This window comes from Lontra canadensis, unplaced genomic scaffold (genome assembly GCF_010015895.1).
Source record: "Lontra canadensis isolate GAN:19392208 unplaced genomic scaffold, GSC_riverotter_1.0 scaffold50, whole genome shotgun sequence".
In the NCBI taxonomy this organism is placed as follows: domain Eukaryota; kingdom Metazoa; phylum Chordata; class Mammalia; order Carnivora; family Mustelidae; genus Lontra; species Lontra canadensis.
In genome coordinates this window covers 8,757,610-8,779,695 of record NW_022631044.1, presented here as the reverse complement: position 1 = coordinate 8,779,695, position 22,086 = coordinate 8,757,610, and the positions used below count along the sequence as shown (strand labels likewise).

General features: G+C 33.7%; 1 protein-coding gene across 2 annotated transcripts in view; it reads right to left on the bottom strand.

Annotated features, from left to right (window-relative positions):
- The window catches only part of WDPCP (WD repeat containing planar cell polarity effector), a 363,960-nt gene that overhangs the window by 259,480 nt on the left and 82,394 nt on the right, over positions 1-22,086 (bottom strand). For both annotated transcript variants that reach the window (XM_032873803.1, XM_032873802.1), the window contains exons 11-12: positions 18,931-19,119; positions 15,137-15,260 (exon numbers count right to left, since the gene is read on the bottom strand). In XM_032873803.1, the coding sequence (XP_032729694.1) occupies positions 15,137-15,260; positions 18,931-19,119 (313 nt within the window). The remainder of the gene's footprint in view (positions 1-15,136; positions 15,261-18,930; positions 19,120-22,086) is intronic.

Sequence of the window (22,086 nt, the reverse complement as noted above, 5' to 3'; positions counted from 1 at the left end):
AGAATAGGGTAAGGTAAGGAAAAATAAGATAAAAACAGAGAGGGAGGCAAACCATAAGAGACTCTTAACTGTAGAGAACAAACTAAAGGCTGCTGGAGGGGAGGTTGGGGGGGATGAGCTTAATGTGTGATGGGTATTAAGGAGGGCACTTGTTAGGATGAGCACTGGGTGTTACATGTAAGTGATTAATCACTAAATTCTACTCCTGAAACCAGTACTACACTATATGCTAAGTAACTTAAATTTAAATACATATACATATACATACATATATATATATATATATATATATATATATATATACATATATAAAAATAAAAACATGACTTGTATTGGCTCTAGAAAATTCACTTCAAGTTTATTAATATAGGCAGGTTAAAACTTAAGGATGGAAAAATTGTTATGCAAACACAAAAATAAAGCAGAAGTATCTAAACTGACATCTGATAAAGACTTAAGAGCAAAGAAAATTACCAGAGACAGAGAGATATCACATAATGGATAAGTCATTTCACCATAAAGACAGAGTATATATCAAACATCAAAGCTGAAAATATATGAGGAAAAACTGATAAAACTGAAAAGAGAAATAGGCAAATCACAATTATGGATGGAAATTTAAACACTCCTCTCACAAAATGGATAGAATAACTAGACAGAAAATCAGTAAAGTCATGTTATAATTCAATAGCACCATGAACCAGCTTGATCTGTTGACAGTTATAGAACATTCTACCCTAAAATATCAGAGCATACATTCTTTCCAAATATCTTGGTCATAAGACAAACCTTAACAAATGTAAAAGAAGTGAAATCATAGAGTGTGTTCTTTGACTACAATGGAATCAAACTAGAAAGCAGTAACAGATAATAGGAAAATCTCCACTTATAAACAACACACTTATAAATAATCAAAGAGCTAAAGAAGTCTCAATAAGCAAAGAGAACTTAACTGAATGAAAATGAAAATACAACATATTAAAATGTGTGAGACACAGTGAAAGCAGTAATTAGAGGGAAATTTATAGCACTAAAAGCTCATATTGGAAAAAAGGAAAAGCCTGAAGTCAATAATCTAAGCTTCCTTGGTGACTACACTGATTGTAGTAATGTAAAATAATATACAATAGGTAATGTATAGAATTGTTGAATCACTATGTTCATACCTGAAACTGATAGAATATTGTATATCAACTATACTTTAATAATAAATTCTTCTAAAATAAAATTAATTAAATTAAACCACCCACAGAAAAATAATCTAAGCTTCCACCTCAAGAAACTCGAAAAAGAAGAGAATAAACCGAAAGAAGGATAAAAATAATAAAGGTGAGTGGAAATCAATGAAATTGAAAAAAAAAAATCAGTGAAACAAAGGGCTGTTTCTTCAAAAAGAGCAATAATATTGATAAACCTCTAGCAAGACTAACAAAGAAAGAAGACACAAATTACCAGTATTAAGAACAAAACAGGGATTATCACTACAGACCCTCTAGACATTTAAAGGTTAGTAAGGGACTATTACAAACAACATACACATATAAATTTGACATTTTAGATTAAATAAACCAATACTCAACAAGTACAACCTATCAAAACCAATCCAATGTGATACAGATAATCTGCATAGCTCTATAACTTTAAGGAAATTGAATTCATAATTTTAAAACTACCAAAAAAGAAATCTTTAGTCCCAGATTTTTTTACTTGAGAGTGTTTAAAAAATTAACAGAATTTCTACATTATCTCTTCCATAGAGCTTAAGCAGCAAGAGCACTTCCCAAGTCATATAATGAAGCCAGCGTGGTTGGCTTAGTCAGTATTACATTTGACTCTTCGTCTCAGGGTCATGTGTTTAAACCCCACACTTGGTGTAGAGATCACTTAAAAATTTTTCTTTATAAAAAAAAAAATTAAAAATTTACCAAAAAAAGAGACTACAGATAAATAGTCCCTCATGAATATAAATGTAAAAATTCTTTTTAAAAAATATTTATCTTAGTGGGGAGGAGCAGAGAGAGAGGGAGATAAGTAGACTCCCTGATGAATGGGGAGCCCAATGTGAGGCTCCTTCCTAGGACCATGAGATCATGCCCTGAACCGAAACCAAGAGTTGGACACTCAACCAAATGAGCTACGCAGGCACCCCTAAAAGCAAAAAATTTTTCATACAACATTACAAGTAGATTACAGAAATATGAAAAGAATTATGTGCCACTCCCTGGGATTTATTCCAGGGATACAAGGCTAGTTTAATCAATGTAACCTACTATAACAGGTGAAAGAAGAAAAATCACATATTCTTATCAAGTCATAGAGAGAATGCATTGGGCAAAATCCAACAATCATGCAAGATAAAACCCTCAGGGTGGGGGCGGGGGGGAATAGGAAAAGAGAAGGACTTCCGTAACTGATAAAGAACATCTTCAAAAAACCTACACCCGGGGGCGCCTGGGTGGCTCAGTTGGTTAAGCGGCTGCCTTCGGCTCAGGTCAGGATTCCAGGGTCCTGGGATTGAGCCCCGCGTCGGGCTGCTTGCTTATCCCTGCTTAGTGGAGAGCCTGCTTCTCTCTCTCCCTCTGCCTGCTGCTCTGCTTACTTGTGCTCTCTATCTGTCAAATAAATAAATAAAATCTTTAAAACACACGCACACACAAAACAACAACAAACAAACCCCTACACCCTACAGTGTTCTTAATGGTCAAACTGAAATGTTTTTCCCTAACACTGGGAACAAGGCAAGGATGTCCCCTCTCACCACTTTTTCCACAAAGTGCTAGAAGTTCTAGTCAATACATTAGGGAAGAAAGGGTAATAATAGGTGTTTCTACCAAAAAGGAAGAAAGAAATCTGCCCCTATTTGCAGATGACATGGTGGTCTATGTCTACAAAAAAGTCTTCCAAAGTTAATAATTTAATTCAGCAAGGCTACAGGATAGATCAACATACAAATATCATTTATATTTCTATATAATAACAATGAACATGTATCCACAAAACCAAAAATACAATACCAATGACAATTAGTCAAAAAATATTAAATGCTAAGATGCAAATCTAACAAAAGTTGTATAGGATTTGTATGCTGAAACTACAAAATGCTAGTTTAAAAAAAAGTAAAGAAATTCTAAACAAATGGAGAGACATAATATCTTCATGGATAAGAAATTAAACACAGTAAAGGTGTCAATTCTGCCTAAAGTTGAGCACAATTTCTACCAAATTCAAAGCAAGATATTTTTTAATACAGACAAAACCATTCCAAAATTTATATGGAAATACAAAGGAATTAGAACAGCAGAACTATTTGGAAAAAGAAGAATATGAGAAGCATCAGTCTACCTGATTTCAAGACTCATATAGCTATAGTAATCAAGACTGCATGGTATTGACAGAAAGACAGATACATAAAACAATGGAATAAAATAGAGAACCAGAAATAGACTCACACAAATACGTCCAACTGATTTTTGACAAAGGTGCAAAATCAATGCAGAAATCTTTTCAACAAATGGTACAAGAACAACTGGATATAAAAAATAACAAAATAAAACCCAAAAAAGCCTCGACCCAACTCTCACACTTATGTGAAAATTGCCCAAAATGAATTATGGTCTTATATGTAAAATATAAAACTATACATTTTTTGGAAAAAAAAAAAAACATAAGGGGTGCCTCGGTGACTCAGTTGGGTTAAACATCTGCCTTTGGCTCAGGTCATGATTTTGGGCGCTGAGATTGAACCTTGCATTGAACTTCCCACTGAGCAGAGAGTCTGCTTCCTTCCTCACTCTCTGCTTGCCTCTCTGCCTACTTGTGATCTCTTTCTGTCCGCCCCCACCCCCCCCCCAAAAAAAAAGAAAGAAAGAAAGAAACCTAAGAGAAAGTCTTTGGTATATAAGGTTAGGCAAATGTACTTGATGCCAAAAGCACTACTCATAAAAGGAAAACTTGATCTACTGGACTTTACCACAATTAAAAAATTTTATTCTGCCAAATATTAAAAGGATGGAAAGATAAGCTACAAACTGAGAGAAGATATTTACAAACACATACGTGATAAAGGGTAAGTATCAAAACATATAAAGAACTCTCAAAATGTAACAATAAAATACTTAGAAAATGGACAAAAGATATTGAGACATTTCACCAGACACGATCTACTAAAGGCAAATAATTGTATAAAAAGATACTCAATTCAACATCATTATCCATTAGGGCAATGGAAAGTAAAGCGACACTGAGATATCACTACATACCTTTCAGAATGACTAAAATACAAAACAGAGGCTAAGATGCGAGGATTGAATCTGATGTTTATAAAGCCCTCAGCTTTAACTAGCACACCTTAAATAATAGCCATTCACATAAGACAAATAGCTCATTTATATATATATATATATATATATTCATATATAATTCATATATATACACACACACATATATATACACAAATGCATACATTTCCCATATATATATATACATATATATATACACACACACACACACACAAATGCATACATTTCCCATATATATATCTGCCCATATATATATGGGCAGAAATATATATATTTCCCATATATATATCTGGGAAATGTATGCAATCACCGTTAGTTAAAAAAGAAATTAGTATTAGAGCAGATGGGCACAGAGGGTATATGAGAAATCTCTATACTTTCCTCTCAATTTTCCTGTGAACCTAACTGCTCTAAACTGCTCTGAGAATAGTTTATTATTAAAAAAGAACTTTAATAGAAAGAATACATAAAAAATAAGAGCAGAAAGATGCCAAATTCTACCTATTTAATTGTCAATGTTTTAAGATACTGATTTTCCAACAGTTGGAATTATAAGTAATTTCACAAAAAGGTGAGGGGAATATTTGACTATATCAAGAATAACTTCTGAGGGGCGCCTGGGTGGCTCAGTTGGTTAAGCCGCTGCCTTTGGCTCAGGTCATGATCTCAGGGTCCTGGGATCGAGTCCTACATCAGGCTCCTTGCTCGGCCAGGAGCCTGCTTCTCTCTCCACTTCTGCCTGCCTCTCTGCCTGCTTGTGCACGCTCTCTCTCTCTCTCTCTCTCTGACAAATAAATAAATAAATAAATAAAATCTTTAAAAAAAAAGAATAACTTCTGACTCAGTACTTCCACTATTAGGAACTTATTCTCAGGAAATAATCAGATAAATGCACAAAGGGGTGTGTGTGTGTGTGTGTGTGTGTAGGTATGTGATATATATATGTGTGTGTGTGTGTGTGTGTGTGTGTGTGTATATATGAATATGATGATTATAACATTGTTTATAGCAGCAAAACGTTAGAAATAATCCATGTCCATAGATAGGTTGAATCAATTATGGAGATGCATCCTCATAATGCAAGATGTGAATCTATGTTTATTGACATGCAAAAATGGAAACGATATTATATTGTGAAAAAAATGCTACTTTTACAGTCAGAAAGCTATTTTTATTTTTGAAAAAATGTAGCTTAGTGTTTTAAAAACTATATTGACAACACACAGTCCTCTGGATCAGGAAAAGTTGAATTAATGGAAAGGCTTTAGGGTTAAACAACATTTATTTATAAAACCTATGAACTAAAGACAAATACATATCCTTGCATAGTAGTAATGACATGTGATCAGAGTGCCCATTAAAGATTTTTCCAAAGTAATGTCTCTTTTCCAACCACTTCAACAATGCTGAGGGCCACATGTTAGCTTTCTAAGGAAAGCTAATATTTGTTACCTCCCTAAAATTTAGACAGATGCTCCTTAGTTCTACAGGTAATGAAAAATCTTAAGTTTCTCCTTCTAGCAAATGTAATGAGATAGTTAATAAGGATCAGAATATATAGCAAGCTGAGTATTATTATTTGAACATGGTTATCAGTAGGAAAGAAACGGGAAGAGGAGAGAATTCAAAAACTAGGAACAGAATGGTACTTATCTTGTTTCCTCCAGAAGGAGACAGATGGGTGAGAGTACTTACTATAATCAGAAATAAAGTTACATCATCTGTTCATAGTTTTTTGAGTTTTATGAAGTTTAAATATACAATAAAAGGATGAAGATTATTAAGGTTGTGACTACACTTTATCAAACACAAAGGAAGCAAATATATTTTATATAAAGGTAGACATATGAAATTTACTTATTAATGTTCATACATTATATGTCATGGTCTTTTCTTGAGCCATGAGACCTGCAAATGTAGTAACATCTGCCTAATAAACTGTTGGTTGTATTTTCTCTGCATGTTTCCCTTCAGACCTGAACAAGGTAGAATATCAAAGCAGAATTTCTCCTAGACTTCACAAAGCATTCATGAGTGTCAATAGCCAAGAATCATCATATCTCTCTTACTAGCTACAGTTTGCAAATACCATGCATGTCCTTCACCACATAGTAAGATATCTTTGATTTTTACCATATTGGTAAAGGCTATCCTCATCCTTCAGCTTTAATACAGCTGTAAGTTTGTAATAGAAGTGTCCATAGTCATCTCTAGTACATACCAATTGCTGCTAGGGGGTATACTCAAAGGTTCCCAAAGGTCAATTTAATACAGGGAATGTGAATCTGCCTGCCTCTCGCCTACTTGTGATCTGTATCTGTTAAATAAATAAATAAAATCTTAAAAAAAAAAAAAACCCACACAGAATGGTTATTATCATAGCTTTCCAAAGAATGATGTTTTCTTTAACAATGCAGCTTTCACCCCTTTTGATTTTTAGATACAATATCTGAGGGAGAATGTGAGCAACAAAAACAAAATGTAAGGACTTACTTCACTGGTATAGTTACATACACAGAAGTAATACTGTAAGGAATGCCAGATTGCCAAACGAAATGCGGTTTGAATGTTTGGGCCATACCTCTGACTAACTACAGACGGGGAACCTTAAGGAAGAGCCAAGTATATTAAATTTGTTCATGAAATGGCCCTCAATTTATTTTTATCTATACTCTGCCAATTTTGTTTGGTATCCTAGTTTACTAATTAGGATCATAAACTTTTTCAAATTGCCATTATGGTAGAGGCCCCTCACCCCTTGGCAGAAATCCAAAGTACCCCCATACTCAGAGTTTTCCTTCCCAACCAGTCCTAACTGGGCCCACATGAAAACCAACTCCTTCATGTATAAAAGCACATCTTTCTAGGTGCTTTTAGTTAAAGGGCTTGAGGTTTTACTGTTGTTGCCTTCTGCTTATTTTCCCTTTTTGTTCTTCCATCTTTTTTCTTAAAAAAAAAAAAAAAAAAAGTCTGTTCACATGTGTGGGCCACTTTCTAAAGGCCACAATAAATGAATCTGAGTACCATATCAAAGAGTAAAAGTCTCTTGGAATGCCATCATAGTGAATCAACCCTCCTGGGATTCTTTTCTTTTAAAATTTCATGTACTCAATAATTACAACTATGTAACTAAATAGGCATTTGAAAAAAGACTTAAAGAAAAACAATGGAAAAAAAATTGTGTGAGTATAGTGATGGAACTGCACTTATTAAAAATATCTTGGAGGGGCACTTCGGTGGCTCACTTGTTAAGCGTCTGCCTTCTGCTCAAGGTTATGATCCCAGGGTCCTGGGATGGAGCCCCGCATCAGGCTCCCTGCTCAGTGGGAAGCCTGCTTCTCCCTCTCACTCCCCCTGCTTGTATTCCCTCTCTTGATGTCTCTATTAAATAAATAAAATCTTAAAAATACATATATCTTGGAACTATAGCTTACTTCATGGGAAAAATGTTAATTACTAATTTAATTTTTTAGAGGTTATAGAGCTATTCAGATCTTCTATTTCTTTTTTAGTTAGTTTTGGTTATTTTTATATTTCTAAAAAAATTTCCCTATCATCTAATTTTTCAAGATTTTTGTAATGAAGTTGTTCATAGTAAACAGGATTATTTCAATATTTAAAATCCTCTGGTATGTCTATCATTAGGTCCCTTTTATATTCTTAATACTGTTCACTACTTTTCTATTTTACTAATCTTGTCAAAAAACAAATGCTTAGCTTTATTAATCTTCTTACTGCCTTCTTTGTTACTTTAATTTCTGAACTTTTTATTATTTCCTTTTCCACTTTCTTTGAGGGTATTTTACTGATATTTTAAAAATTTCTTAAATTGCATAGCTTTTTCAGTTTTTCTTCTTTTCATCATTAACAGTTAAGGCTATGTATGTCCCTTTATAACTGCTTCAGAACTCATCTCTGAATTGCTCACTCAAACTCAACATGTCCAAAACTAATCTCAGGTTGTTTTCCCACACACCTATTCTTTCTGTGGTCTTACCAGTCTTGTCAATGGAACTCCATTTCTCCAGTAGCTCTAGTCCAAACATTTGATGTCATCTTTGACTTCTCTTTCTGTCATATTCTTCATTCAGTCTGTCAGCAAATGCTGTCAGCAAAACTTTCAATATATCCAAAATCCAACCACTCTGTCCTCATCCCTTTTGCTGCCTACCTGCTCTGAACGGTCGCTATTTCTCACTCAGTTATTTCAGTAGACTCCCAAATGCCCTTATCCTTCAAGTCTATTCCTGACATACCATCTGAATGACTTATTCACTCATTGATTCCAAGTCATCTACTGACTTTCCCTACTATTCAAGAGAAAAATCTCAACTCCTTATGACAGTCAACAAAGTCCTATATCACCAAGCCACTTGCTACCTTTCTGACCCATTCTCTTATTATTCTGCCCTTCTGTTCACTGCTCCAGTGAAACTGCTGGGATTTAACTCATAGCTCACCTTCTTAAGGAGACCTTCCCTGACAACTTTATTTAAACTGCAGTCCACTCACTCCACCATCCAATATTTCCCTAACCACTGTCCCTGCTTTGTTCATCTTTGTGGAACATATCATTATCTAATATACTATATATTTTACCTACTTATTTACATATTGTTTCTTTCACTATAATGTAAACTTAATGATGCCATAGATTTTTGTATGTGTGTCTGTTTTGTTCTTTGCTATAGTCCTAATTCTAACAACAGTGCTGGCATGTGGCACTCAGTAATTAATTAATGAGTAAAGAAAACTAATTAATCCTTTGAAATTTTTAAGGACTTATGGCGAGGACATGGTCAATTTTAAAAAATGTTTTTTTTTGTTCCTGAGAAAAGTGTAGTCTCCAATGTTGTATATAGTACTTATACATGTCCATTAAATCAAGCTTTTAATTATATTGTTTTAATCTTATATTTCCTTACTGATTATTTTATTTGCTTAATCTATCAATTACCACATGAAAATAATTAAAATCTGCAACTGTAACAGTGGATTTATCAATTTATTTCATCTGTATTTAACCTATGTTTTATACATTTAGAATTGTTTTATCTTCCTGAATAAGAATCGATATAATCAATTTTTCTGCCAATATTGATCTCTAGTAATCTCTACCAATGATTTTGCTCTAAAGACTATTTCTATAACATCACTAGCTCTTTTTTGGCTATACCTAGTACACTTTTTTCCCATTCTCTAGTTTTTAAACTTGTTTTATGCATCTCTTGTAAAAACTTACAAGAAAAATGTTTCAACAAACTCTGCAAATGAAAAATTTAGATCAGTTACATTGATAATGATTGATTTTAAAAACTGATTTCTACAACCTCATTGTGTGTTTTCTTTTCTTTCTTTTTTTTTTTTTTTTAATGTTTCTTCCCCATATATGTTGTACCCTCCCCCAGTTCTTGCCTTCTTTTGGGATGAATTTTTTCTCATCCAACATTTTCACTATATTTGTTTGAAAATTATGTACTCTATTTCTATTTTTTTAGTGATTACCCTAGAAATTCTACCATATGTATTTTACTTAATAAAAACTAGTATTGGGGCGCCTGGGTGGCTCAGTGGGTTAAGCCACTGCCTTTGGCTCAGGTCATGATCTCGGAGTCCTGGGATCGAGCCCCGCATCGGGCTTTGTGCTCAGCAGGGAGCCTGCTTCCTCCTCTCTCTGCCTGCCTCTCTGCCTGCTTGTGATCTGTCAAATAAATAAATAAAATATTTTAAAAAAAAAACCTAGTATTAATCAGTATCTTTATCTTCCTCTTAAAAAGTATAAAGACCAGAGAATGCTTTAACTTCATTCGTTTTTCTAAAAAAATTCCCCTATCACATCATCATCATCATTATTATTATTATTTTCTTTGTTTTTTTTTTTAATTGTTACTGTCCAGGATTTTATCTTAATTTTAAACCCTTGAATTAGACATGGGTATTTGTTTCATACTATCAATTTTTGTGTTCACACAAGTTTAATATTCTTTTTGGCCCACCATTTCTTCTTGCTGTTCATACCTTCCTCCCTTATAGTTTAGAGAAGATGCTATCCTTCAATGGTACTAGACTGATGTGGGCATCTTGGATCCCATCTCCCACTCTTCTTGAGCCCTAGACAAAGCCTAGGCTTTTTTTTCCAACGCTTTAAGTAAGTATACAGCCTTTGTAAACCAAGGTCCTCCCTGCCAGGTGCCAGCACATCCCCTCAAGGCAAACTTCGAGTTTGCTTACTCTTGTGGAATCAAGCATCCTTGTCATTTCAAACTCTGAGTGTTTCCCTTTGTTTCCTGCCAGCTCAACCTTGCTTTAAGCAAATATTTTAAAATATATTATCCAGCATTGTTAGATGATCTGACCAGGAAGTTTTTCTCTGCAAATATTCTGTCTTATTCCCTAAATATTCTTAGGTAACTGTTTTGGTATTCATAGTCTTTGAACTGATTTCATATAATGGTTTTACTTACTGTGTATGCTCCATTACTGAAAAATGTAACTGAAAAAGCCATTTAGAAATCAAATTGGTTAACAAATTTTTTAGTCACAAATGATTTTTTGTCTATCATATATATTTATCATGTAAGTTAAGAACCATTTCAAAAGCTAAGAATAATTTCCAAAACACTACCCTTTTTTCCTGAACTCTAAGTATAAATATTGACTCTAACATAATGTATATTTCCCTTCAACACATTATAAAAATTTTCAAACATCTAGGAAAGTTGAAAGAATATATTTAACACCTAGATTCTATCATCATTTTACAATATTGTTTTATCACATATCCATCCATCCCCCTTCCTATCAATTCATCTTACTTTTTGTTGACGTGTAAAGGAAATACAGACATCAATAAATTCTACCTCAAAAATTTCACAAATATCATATTTTTATTTCTAGGCAATAAGTCCCCCTTTCCTAACATTTTGTTTACTATTTTTTAAGAACTGAAAAGCATGACTCTGTGCCGTAATCACCTAATACCATTTGAGTCAGAAAATAGTAGTCTTATATTTATGACGGGAAATCAGTAGAATAAATTAATTTTAATCCTTTATAATATACTTCCACATTGGGAAAATAAGCTTCATATGTGGCACATTCATTTGAAATGTTTACCCTTTTATTTCATCAATATCTAGAGAGTTCCTGTAATAGTTTCTATTTATTTATGATGAAAAGCTCTTCCTTTTTAACACTTTCCTCTTCAGTAGTTCTAGAGGACTATTCAATTTCATGAAGACCAAGAAGTGAACAACCAACTTCTGAACTTAACTTAGGCAGCTGAATTTGCCTTAGGCAGTGATATTGCCATTTATAATAAGAAATATGTATTTGGTCTTTGTCCCATTCCTGGCACAGAGCTCCTAAAATCCTTGGAACTTCCTAACTGAAAGGAGAATCTTTTGTTATTCATAACAAGCCCCTTTTAGCCACACTTGAGTTTGTATTACAGAGAAGACTGTGAAAGCCTCTAGGCTAGGGGCTGGTTGCCAGTGGAGACAAGCACTAGATTAGAGGATTGGAAATTTCAGCCCCAACCTCATATCTAGGGCTGGGGAGAGGGGTTGGAGGTTGAATTATTACCAATGGCCAATTATTTAATCAATCATGCCTATCTAATGAAGCCTGCATAAATATCCAAAAGGACTGGGATGAAAGAGTTTCTAAACTTGGTGAACATGTGGAGGTGCTCAGAGGGTGGCATTCCTGGAATGGGAATGAGGCTTTACATCCTTTCCCATATAACTCGCCTTATGCATCTCTTCATCTGGCTGTTCACTTGCATCCTTTAACATATTCTTTAAAATACCAGCAATAGTAAGTAAACTGCTCTCCTGGGTTCTGTGAACCTGAATAAGGGGTATCATGAAACTCCAACTGGTAGCCCAGTTGGACAGAAGTTGTGGGTAACCTGGGGACTTCCTACTTGGAAATGGCAGCTGACATAGGGACACTACTGTGGGACTGATCCATTTACATGTGGAGTCTGTGCTTACTCTGGTTAGTGTCAGAACTGAATTGAATTGTAGGACACTTAGCAGGTGTCTGAGAATTGGTCAGTGTGGGGAAAAAAAACACCCACATATCTGGTATCAGAAGTGTGAATATGAGAGTAAAGGAAAACACAATGAATTTTTTTCTACACACCTTCTATAGATTAAGTATCCAGCTTAATGATTTTATGAATTAGACTACATCACCTATTTAAAATTTTACTATCATAAACATTTTATTTAGCTATCATATATATCAATATTATACCCCTGCTTTCTATCTTCAATGTTAGGAGCAATGATTTACACTTACAGAAAGCATTTCTTTATGAAAATTTATCATTTTGAACACATATAAAAAGCTGTTAAGAAAGGACATGAGAAATATCTTTTAAAGTTTAGGTTTCTTTGGATTTGGAGGAAGCCTGTCAAGATAATTTTTTAACTTGCTTAAAGACAAAAAGATCCATAGTCTTCCTCTAATGTCAAGATAAAAACAAAATTATGAGCAAAAATATTTTAATAACTCACATAGATAATTGTTAATTATCACAGATTCATACTATGACCTCACATTTTATATGCTGTATGAAATTAAAATCAGTGTAGTATTTTTTTCCTTATCTAAAGAGCCTAATCTGGACTCAGGCAATCTCAGTCCTCAGCTTTACCAATTAGTGACCTTAGGTACATCTCTACTCTCCACGGTGCTCCTTCTCTTCATCTTTAAAATTCTTTACGATGGTCTTTACTATTTAGGATATACTCCATTACCTAATAACTTTTTTTTAGAGTATTAATATACTGGCTAGACAAGGTACAGGTTATAATGCAATTCTAGCCCTCTGCAAATACAAAAAAGTATTTGGCTAGTTTCTCTTCCCCTAAGTAAGAGAACTTCTTGGCAGCAGATTAAACAAACAAAAAAAAAATTCTAATTTAAGCTATTTCATTTAATTTCTTATAAACTTACTCTTCTTTTTTCATAATGTCATACATAGCCTACTGTCAAAAGAACTAATAAACACTCATTATAACTGAAACAATTGCAAAGCATGCAAAAACGAAAATGTGAAAAACATAGTATACCCTAAGGAAAAACATTCAATTCCGAGTATAACCACACAAAGCTAGAGTCTAATAATAATGACAACAATAGTGACCTTATCAAAATACATCCAAAAATTAATTTGAATACTGCATCTGAGGAAAAATCAATGAACAAAAAATTGCACATTAGTAGAATGTCTGAACATCAGCAGGATATGAGCATGCTAGGGCCCAGCACTGTGAAATGTAAAGCTCATGCACCACTAAACCACTGCATAAAGTCAGAGAAGCCAGACATAGTGAGGCCACCAAAAATATGCCTCCAAAACATCTGTTTCATTTAAATCAATCTTTTGGGGGTCTTTAGGGAGGAGGTGAATTCATTAGTTTTCTCCAGAAACAAGGAAAGCAAAATATAGTCAGAGCAAAGAACAAAGCCCTACGTCCAAATAAATGTGACACTGGTCCCAATATTTTTGGCATATGTTCACATGTAGAAGATTGCTTCATTCAGGATGAAGAGTCTCTTGAGATATGTTAAAGTCATTCAGATGAAAAGGCAAGATTCAATCACAGATTGTCATTCAAGCAATATATTAACATTTCTCAGCTTCCACAAAGACTTCCCTTTCCAAAGGCTTCCCTATTAGGTAGAGATTAAAGTGCCACTTAATAAATAGTTTATTTGTCAAATGATAATACCATCTTACAGTGTTGTTCTGAGAAAAAAAGGAGACATTATACATAAATTTGCTTGAAAGAGTTAAAAAGAAGTATAACAGATTATAAATAAAATCAAAATTCAATATTCAACTCGAAGTAGTATTTCCTTTTGGTATATGAAGTTAATTCTATTATCTCCTGTTATAAAATACATCATATATAAAAGTATACAATATATATTCAATTAAAAGAATAATAATTTTAATGTGCCCTGTTATATATTCTGCTCATGTTAAAAAAATGAAACATTACTAATACTTTGGAGGCTCCCATGTGCCAATTCCTATCATATTTCTCTTAACTCACCCTATATTATCCTAAATTTTGTGCTAATCACTTCTTTGATTTTATTTATAGCACTGACACATTTATATGTATCCTTAAACTATCTAGTCATCATCTATCTATATCCATCAATTCTCCTTCCATCCATCCATCCATCCACCTGCTTTTTGAACTTTATTATATGGAATATGCTATGTACTTGTCCTTCAACTTCTACAGTCTTTTTCTCAGAGTGATTTGACATTATTATCTAATTTTTCATAAAATCCCTAAGATTAAAGAAATCTATTATACCCTTTAGTGAAAATGAGGCACAGAGGGACTAGGAACTTGCCACATTATATGAGAGGACAATGGACAAATCTTTCTATAGTAATTCTGAAAGTAAAGCAAACCAATGACTATCTCAGAGCTTTATAGTATATTTATATTTTTATTTTCATTTAAAACTAAAACATTTCTCTAGTGCTAAGAGCACAATGAATATTTTAAAACTGACTTGCTCCCCCCCAAATTGACTATACATAATTAGTACTATTTGCTTTCATATTAAAGGGGCAGTTATATTCAAATGTACTGATGATATAAAAGCCCTAAACAATATTCAAATATATTCCTTAAAAGGAAAACAAGAAGAAATTAAAGAATATCAAAAGGAGATTTGTTTTTTTCCTTAGGAAATGGACTAGTAGAAAACAGCATAATTATGGAATATTCTAATTAAAGAAAATGGCTCATTAAATAGGTAATTAGTCTGACACTCATCAATTCCAAGATATTGTTCACCTGAGCAAGTGATGAAAGAATCTTCTTGCATATTTGCTGATTTCGTCTCTATATTCCAATATAGTTGTATCCAGGAGTGGTCTTGTTGGAGCATAAAAGGTTCCAAGGCTTGCCTCAAGCTGTGCTGTGGAATTCAAACATAGCAGCACTAAAACAAGTGAAACTCCTTCAATTACAACAGAATACTCATGTTTGCAGTCAGTCAGGTTTTGCAAACTTGGATGAAATGTGAGCTTGTTGCAGGAAAGATGAAATTAAAATATGACAGCTGGTACAAAAACAAACCTGTGTATAAACTTTCACTTGAGGCAAAGCTGACAATGACTCTGAGCAACAAAAAGCTGTCAAAACTGAAGAAATCCATAATGAACCAACCTCTCACCACAAATGGATAATTAAAACAGTGACTCATCAAAGTAACACAGTTTGAACTAGTATTTCCAGTAAAATCAATTCACAGTGTGCTCAACATTTATACTCTTTAACTGAAAGAAGAAAACAAACTTTTTTGCATTGGGAATTGAAATAAGTATTAGAAGTGTTTTAAAAATAATACAAATGAAAATAGCCCTATTGGAGTAATAATATCTTTCTAAGACAATTTTAAAGAAACAGTGAAAGTCCCCATACTTTCCCTAAATCTCATCCTAAAAAACAAGATTGCTGTTTTTGTCCAAGTGTGAAAGCTAATACCCCTGGGAGGGATGACATGCTAATCCGCTCTTGGATTAGCTCAACTGACACCTTTCTAGAAAAAAAAGGATTGGAGAGCAAGTTTTGATAAACCAGAGGGCTAGAGATTGGGAGAAAAATGCACATTCTGCCTACTTCATAATTTTACCAAGCCATGCCTTTGGTGTGTTTTCTCCCAGAAATACCTAGAAGTTATATAATTACAGTAATGGTGAAAGTTGTAGGAGAATGCTACGGTTCACAGTAAGACTCCACTGGCTTTTTTGCTACTAGTGCTGGACTGAATAAACAATTTCTTATTTAGCAAAACTCTTTAGTTTTAGGCATATTTGGGTTTGAAAGTATTAAATACCTCATCAGAGTAATTGCTATGGACTTGGCTAAGCTGTTAGTAATTTCTTTCTTTTAATCTCAAATCTAGACAGTAAAGTAGGATGAACTTTAGGGGTATTTTCTTTCAAAGCAGCAGTCAATTTAGATTAAAATTGAATACAGCAATGCTATTGTGAAAACAAGCCAGATCCTCTTGCCATTGCTTGTTTTCTTGACAGCATGTACTTCTGAAATGTTTGAGCCTACATGGGATACTCATAACTCCCAGAACAGTTACAGATTCATTAGATAGCCCAGCTTGATGTTTAAGGCAGAAATGAAAATCTCAAAGATAACCACAACACAGCTACAAATAAAAGAGCTCACTGGGTTCCACTAATAAAAGGAAAACAAATTACCATGTCAAATTTGTTAGATTCAGATAGAATAAATCTCAATACAGAAGGATTCTGAATGTTTTAGAAATGTATTTTACAGTTTACTTTGGGAATAATGCATATATCTACTTGAAATGTACATATTCCAATAATCCAGCATCATGCAAGTGTTTTAATAGCCTAGTATCATACAAACTTTTTATTTCCCTACCTTCCTAAGAACAGTTCCTTGAAAATATCCTTTACTAAAGCAAGAATCTGATAATGCCCATTTGTGAATTCCCTAATAATCTTTCTTACAACACAAATTCACCAACGTGCTAGGAATTTCTCAGTGTCCTGAGGGACAGTCAATATTTTATTTTCTCTATAATTTCCCAACTGTAAATTTAGGATCTCTTGTATAGATTGTATATACCGTATCAGGCTTTCTTTACGGACTCTGCCTTTTTTTTTTTCCTACTATGTACCTAATCTTGAGAGTGTACCAATATAACATATAAGTACTTGAGATAACTCTGTAGGCAGACATATTACAGTAATATCTAGCATTTTGAAGTTATACTTTTTATTTTTAACTAATATTCATTGAGTACCTACAGTAGGCCAAGCACCGTCTGTGCTAGGCATTTTCTCATTGTAGAAATACTGGACCCTCCACAGAGGGACTGGACTACCTCCAAAAAGCACATTCAATTAACATTAAATATTTATTGTGGGCCTCCTGTGAGTTGGGACAAATCCCATGATTTGAACTTCTTGAAGGAACACGCCCTCTAAAATTACTACAATGAGGGGCACCTGGGTGGCTCAGTGGGTTAAAGTCTCTGCCTTCGGCTCAGGTCATGATCTCAGGGTCCTGGGATCAGGCTCTCTGCTCGGCGGGGAGCCTGCTTCCTCCCTCTCTCTCTGCCTGCCTCTCTGCCTACTTGTGATCTCTGTCAAATAAATAAATAAAATCTTAAAAAAAAAAATTACTACAATGAAGGTTCTGTATAGAATTTTATCTAAACACCATGTAATAAAATGGAATAAGAAAATCTATAAACATTCAAAGAAAATAGGGAAAAAAGCTCTTCAGCAAAGACCTTTTTTTTTTTTTCAGCAAAGACCTTTTGACATATTTCCTGTTTTCTCTATCTTATAAATTACCTAGGGACAGTTTCTCATTGGCTAGGAATTCTCATCATTAATGTCAATGCTTCCTGCAAAGATTTGAAATAAAAACCCAAATGCAAGAACATTTAGCTGCATTTTACATTAAGTAAATGACTTATAATAAAAATAACATATAGTGGATAATTGGCAAATATGAAAATGAATTTCATTATTGTATGTGGCACATTATCGCCCCCCCCCCTTTTTTTAAACAGTGTCATATCTGAGAGTGCCTGGCTGCCTCCAGTTGGTAGAGCATGCAACTCTGATTACAGGGTCATGAGTTTAAGTCCCATGTTGGACCTACAGCTTACTTTAAAAAAAAAAAAAGAGAGAGAGAGAGAGAAACAAAACAGTGTCTTATCCAAGATCCTATGGGCAGAATTACTTACTAAGGTTTCCAAAGTAGAGAAATCCAAGCAGGCAGAGGGGTATCAGAACTACCAGTTAGAATGAAAACAAGGAGCAGCTGCCGGAGCTACAATTCTCAATCTCTCTCTCTCTCTCTCTCACTCACACTCAAACACAATCAGTGCTAAGGACTATTCTCTGGACAAAAGACTTGGGTGGGATAGAAAAATATTTGTCTAAAGTGAAGGAAGAATAAGGACTTTGTTTGGGGCCCTTTGTCTACCAGACCCTAGAGAATACATGTAATTCTTTTTTTCCCTATTTTTTTTTTTTAAGATTTATTTATTTATTGAGAGAGTAAGTGCATGTGCAGGTGCAGGGGGAGGAGTAGTGGGGGAGAAAGAGGGACAAGGAGCCTCTGCTCAGCGCAGAGCCCAATGCTGGGCTCCATCTCACCACTCAGGGATCATGACCTGAGCTGAAATCAAGTCAGATGGTAAACCAACCAAGCCACCCAGACCCCAAGAGTACATGAAAATTTTTTTTTCTGGATACCATTAGTAAGTACCTGAAATTCTTGATTAAAGTTTGAAATTTGAGCATATTGCACACATGAACTTAGACTGAAAAGTACAATGACTGCATTGTAAGTTCCAACATAGGTATACAAACACGTTACTCTTTATGTTGACAAATACTATACAGTAAAGTACCATAAAATTATTTGGTTACCTGATCTTGTCAGTTTTAATAGGGCGTTAACATTTTTGTCTTTTGGTCTCCAATAACATAACTCAAAAAATCCTCAAAAGATAACTGATTCAATAAAACATACTTCATATATATACACAACCAACTTATGAAATACATTTCATGTCTGACCTTCTCTCTCTGGAGTGAGCTTTTGTCTAAGAAGATGGTTTACAATGGCACTCATGCTGATAAAGCACTGGTGGCCCAGAGTGTCCCAGTCCATACTGCTCAGGATGTTTATTGCCTCACAGATCTCATCACAATGAATATACTGGAATATGATGTCTGTCAGGCCTAGCTGTCCTCGTGTGAAGACACCTGTCACAAAAAAAGTAAAACCAAGTGATTCTTCTAAAAATAAAAAGTAGACTAACAAAAACAGAGTTAACATTTCCTTAAAGGAAAAAAACAGTAATCATTTCTTGCATAAGTGCTAGAAATGTGGGATTGGCAAGGCCAATAGTGATTCTTTGGTTAAATCTTCATTTTGAATACCAGCTACCAACTCCATCTATCTTATGCCTATCAATCAGCATTAATTAATTTGTACTCAACATAATGAAACTTACACTAAAAATGAATGAACATGAGAAGGATGTTCAGGTAGACCACAATAGTTAACTCTATTTTTCCCATCAGTTATTTAGATCCCTGTTGTATACATTTAAAGACAGGTTTTTTGATATGAACACAATTCTTACCAACCAGATTCATCAGTTCTAGGTTGTTTCTAGTTGTCAGCCCCACATACTTTGGTGTGGGTGTGGGTAAGTACAAATATCACAAATATGACTATATAAATACTTTTAAGTCTGTTTTTTATTAATGGGTACTCTCAATTAATAGTTTTTTCATAGCTACCACATACTAATTTATCTTAAATTGGCATTTAAAGACTACTCTATTGAAGTAAGAAATGCTCAGTATTAATCCTGCTAGTGATGCCCTTCACAACTAATATTTACTTAGAAATATTCTTGGTATAATATAAACACATTTGTTTGTCCTTCCAAAACGAAAGAAAATCTAATTCCAATCTTAGAGGACCAAGACTACAAAAAAAAAAAAAAAAGTGAGTCATTCTGTTATAATTTCATCATTTTTATATAGGCTTGATCTCATTTGAAACTAATAAACTAATGATTTTTGTGCAATAAAATGACAGTATTAGGACTTTTGAGCATTTTTTTAAAAATCTTTAAAAAATGGCTGGCTATAAAATCCTTTTCTTCAGCCAATGTTTACTGATTAGACTGAGTCTATAAAAAATTCTCATCTCAGTACAAATGATCATAAAGCTAAATGAGAAAATGTATGTGAAGTTATTTGTACGTTGTAAAGCATATAAAATATTACTGTAATTCTTCTTTTTATTACTATCATCATCATCATTTAACTGGAATAGTTATAGGATTTAGGATTTTTAAAAGTATATTAGTTCATAAGAAAGATGCCGAAATTCTTCTTATTAACTTCAAGTCACATCAAAATGAGAATTTGTGCTATATCTGACAGGACTCAACTTGATAGGGAATCTGGGGAATTGCCCTGACTATACTAAGCAATAAAACCTTATTATTCTTTTTGTGTTGGTAGAATCAATGAATGGTAATATCCAAAAGCCTTCATGAGCCTGCAATCAAGCATTGGAAGCTCTCATAAATCAGGGTGGTTCCTTGGCAGTAGATATTAATATGTAGGAACTTTATAGGGAACCAAAAGTATCTGAAATCTGTTTACTCCATCTATACCCTAAGCAATACTTCTAGCAAGAGAAGGAACTGACCTGTCAAGTAAAAAGACTAAAATATGGTCATAATCAAATTGCTCAAAAGATGATAAAGAGAAAATCTTTAAAAGTAGCCAAAGAAAAAGACACACATAAAAAGTTATGAAAAACTGAAAACTTTGCTTCTGAAATCATGTTAGCCAAAAGACAACAGCAGGATTTTTTTAAATGCTGAAATAAAAATGAATGAAACTAAAATTCTATATCTTCATAATAAAGAGTTGAAAATTCATGAAGAATCATAACAATCTTTAAATGTACCTAATAACAAAGTTTGAAATAATAAAGCAAAGAGTGATAGAACTAAAAGAAGAAAGAGTCAAAACCACAATTATAATTGGATATTTCAGCATTTCTCCCTAATTGAGAGAAGAGGTAAACAAAATCAGCAAAAATAGAAAATACTGGAAAAACACTATCAATGAATTTGACCTTACATTTATAAAATATTTCACCCAACAACAGCAAACTACATATTCTTTTTACATGTACATAGACTATCAACCAAGATAGGGTATATTCAGGGCGATAAAACAAGCCTCAATAAATTTAGCTGCTTTGAAGTCATACAGAATAGTTTCTCTGACCACAACAGAAATTAAAATAGATAATACAGAAAAATGTCTGGAAGATCTCCAAACATTTAGAAATTAATCAACATTCTTTAAAAAAAAAAAACAAACTATGATTTAGGGGTGCCTGGGTGGTTAAAAGTCTGACTTTAGCTCAGGTCTCAGGTCATGATCTCAGGGTCCTTGGATGGAGCCCCACATTGGGCTCCCTGCTCAGCAGAAAGTCTGACTGACTCCCCTTCTGCCTCTTCCCCTACTTGTGCTCTCTCTACCTCTCTTTTGGATAAATAAAATGTTAAATAAATAAATAAACAAACTATGATTTAAAGAAGAAATCATAGGGGCACCTGGCTGGCTTAGTCAGTAGAGCATACAACTCTTTATCTCAGGGTTATGAGTTCTAGCCCCATGTTAGGGGTAGAGATTACTAAAAAATAATAATAATATTAAAAAAAATAGAGAAGAAATCACCAAGTAAATTTTAAAATATTTTGAAATGAGTAAAAATAAAAATATAACAATGAAATTTGTGAGATGCAGCTACAGCAGTATTTAGAGGGAAACTTGTAGCTTTAAATATTTTTTAATTAGAAAAGAAAAAAGATCTAAAATCAACAATCCAAGCTTTATGTTAAGAACCTTTGGAAAGAAGAGCAAATTACCCCTAATGTAAATGGAAGGATGGAAATGATGAAAATAAGAAATAGAAAATAAAGAATACCAATGAAATCAACAGATAGTTCTTTGAAATGATGAGTAAAATTGACCAACATCTGTCTAAATTGATAAAAAAAAGAGAGCAGACACAACTTACCACAATCAAGAAGACTACAGAACTACAGACATTAAAAAATTAATGGGGTAGGAGAAGAGTAAATGAAACAAGTTGGGATTGGGAGGGAGACAAACCATAAGTGACTCTTA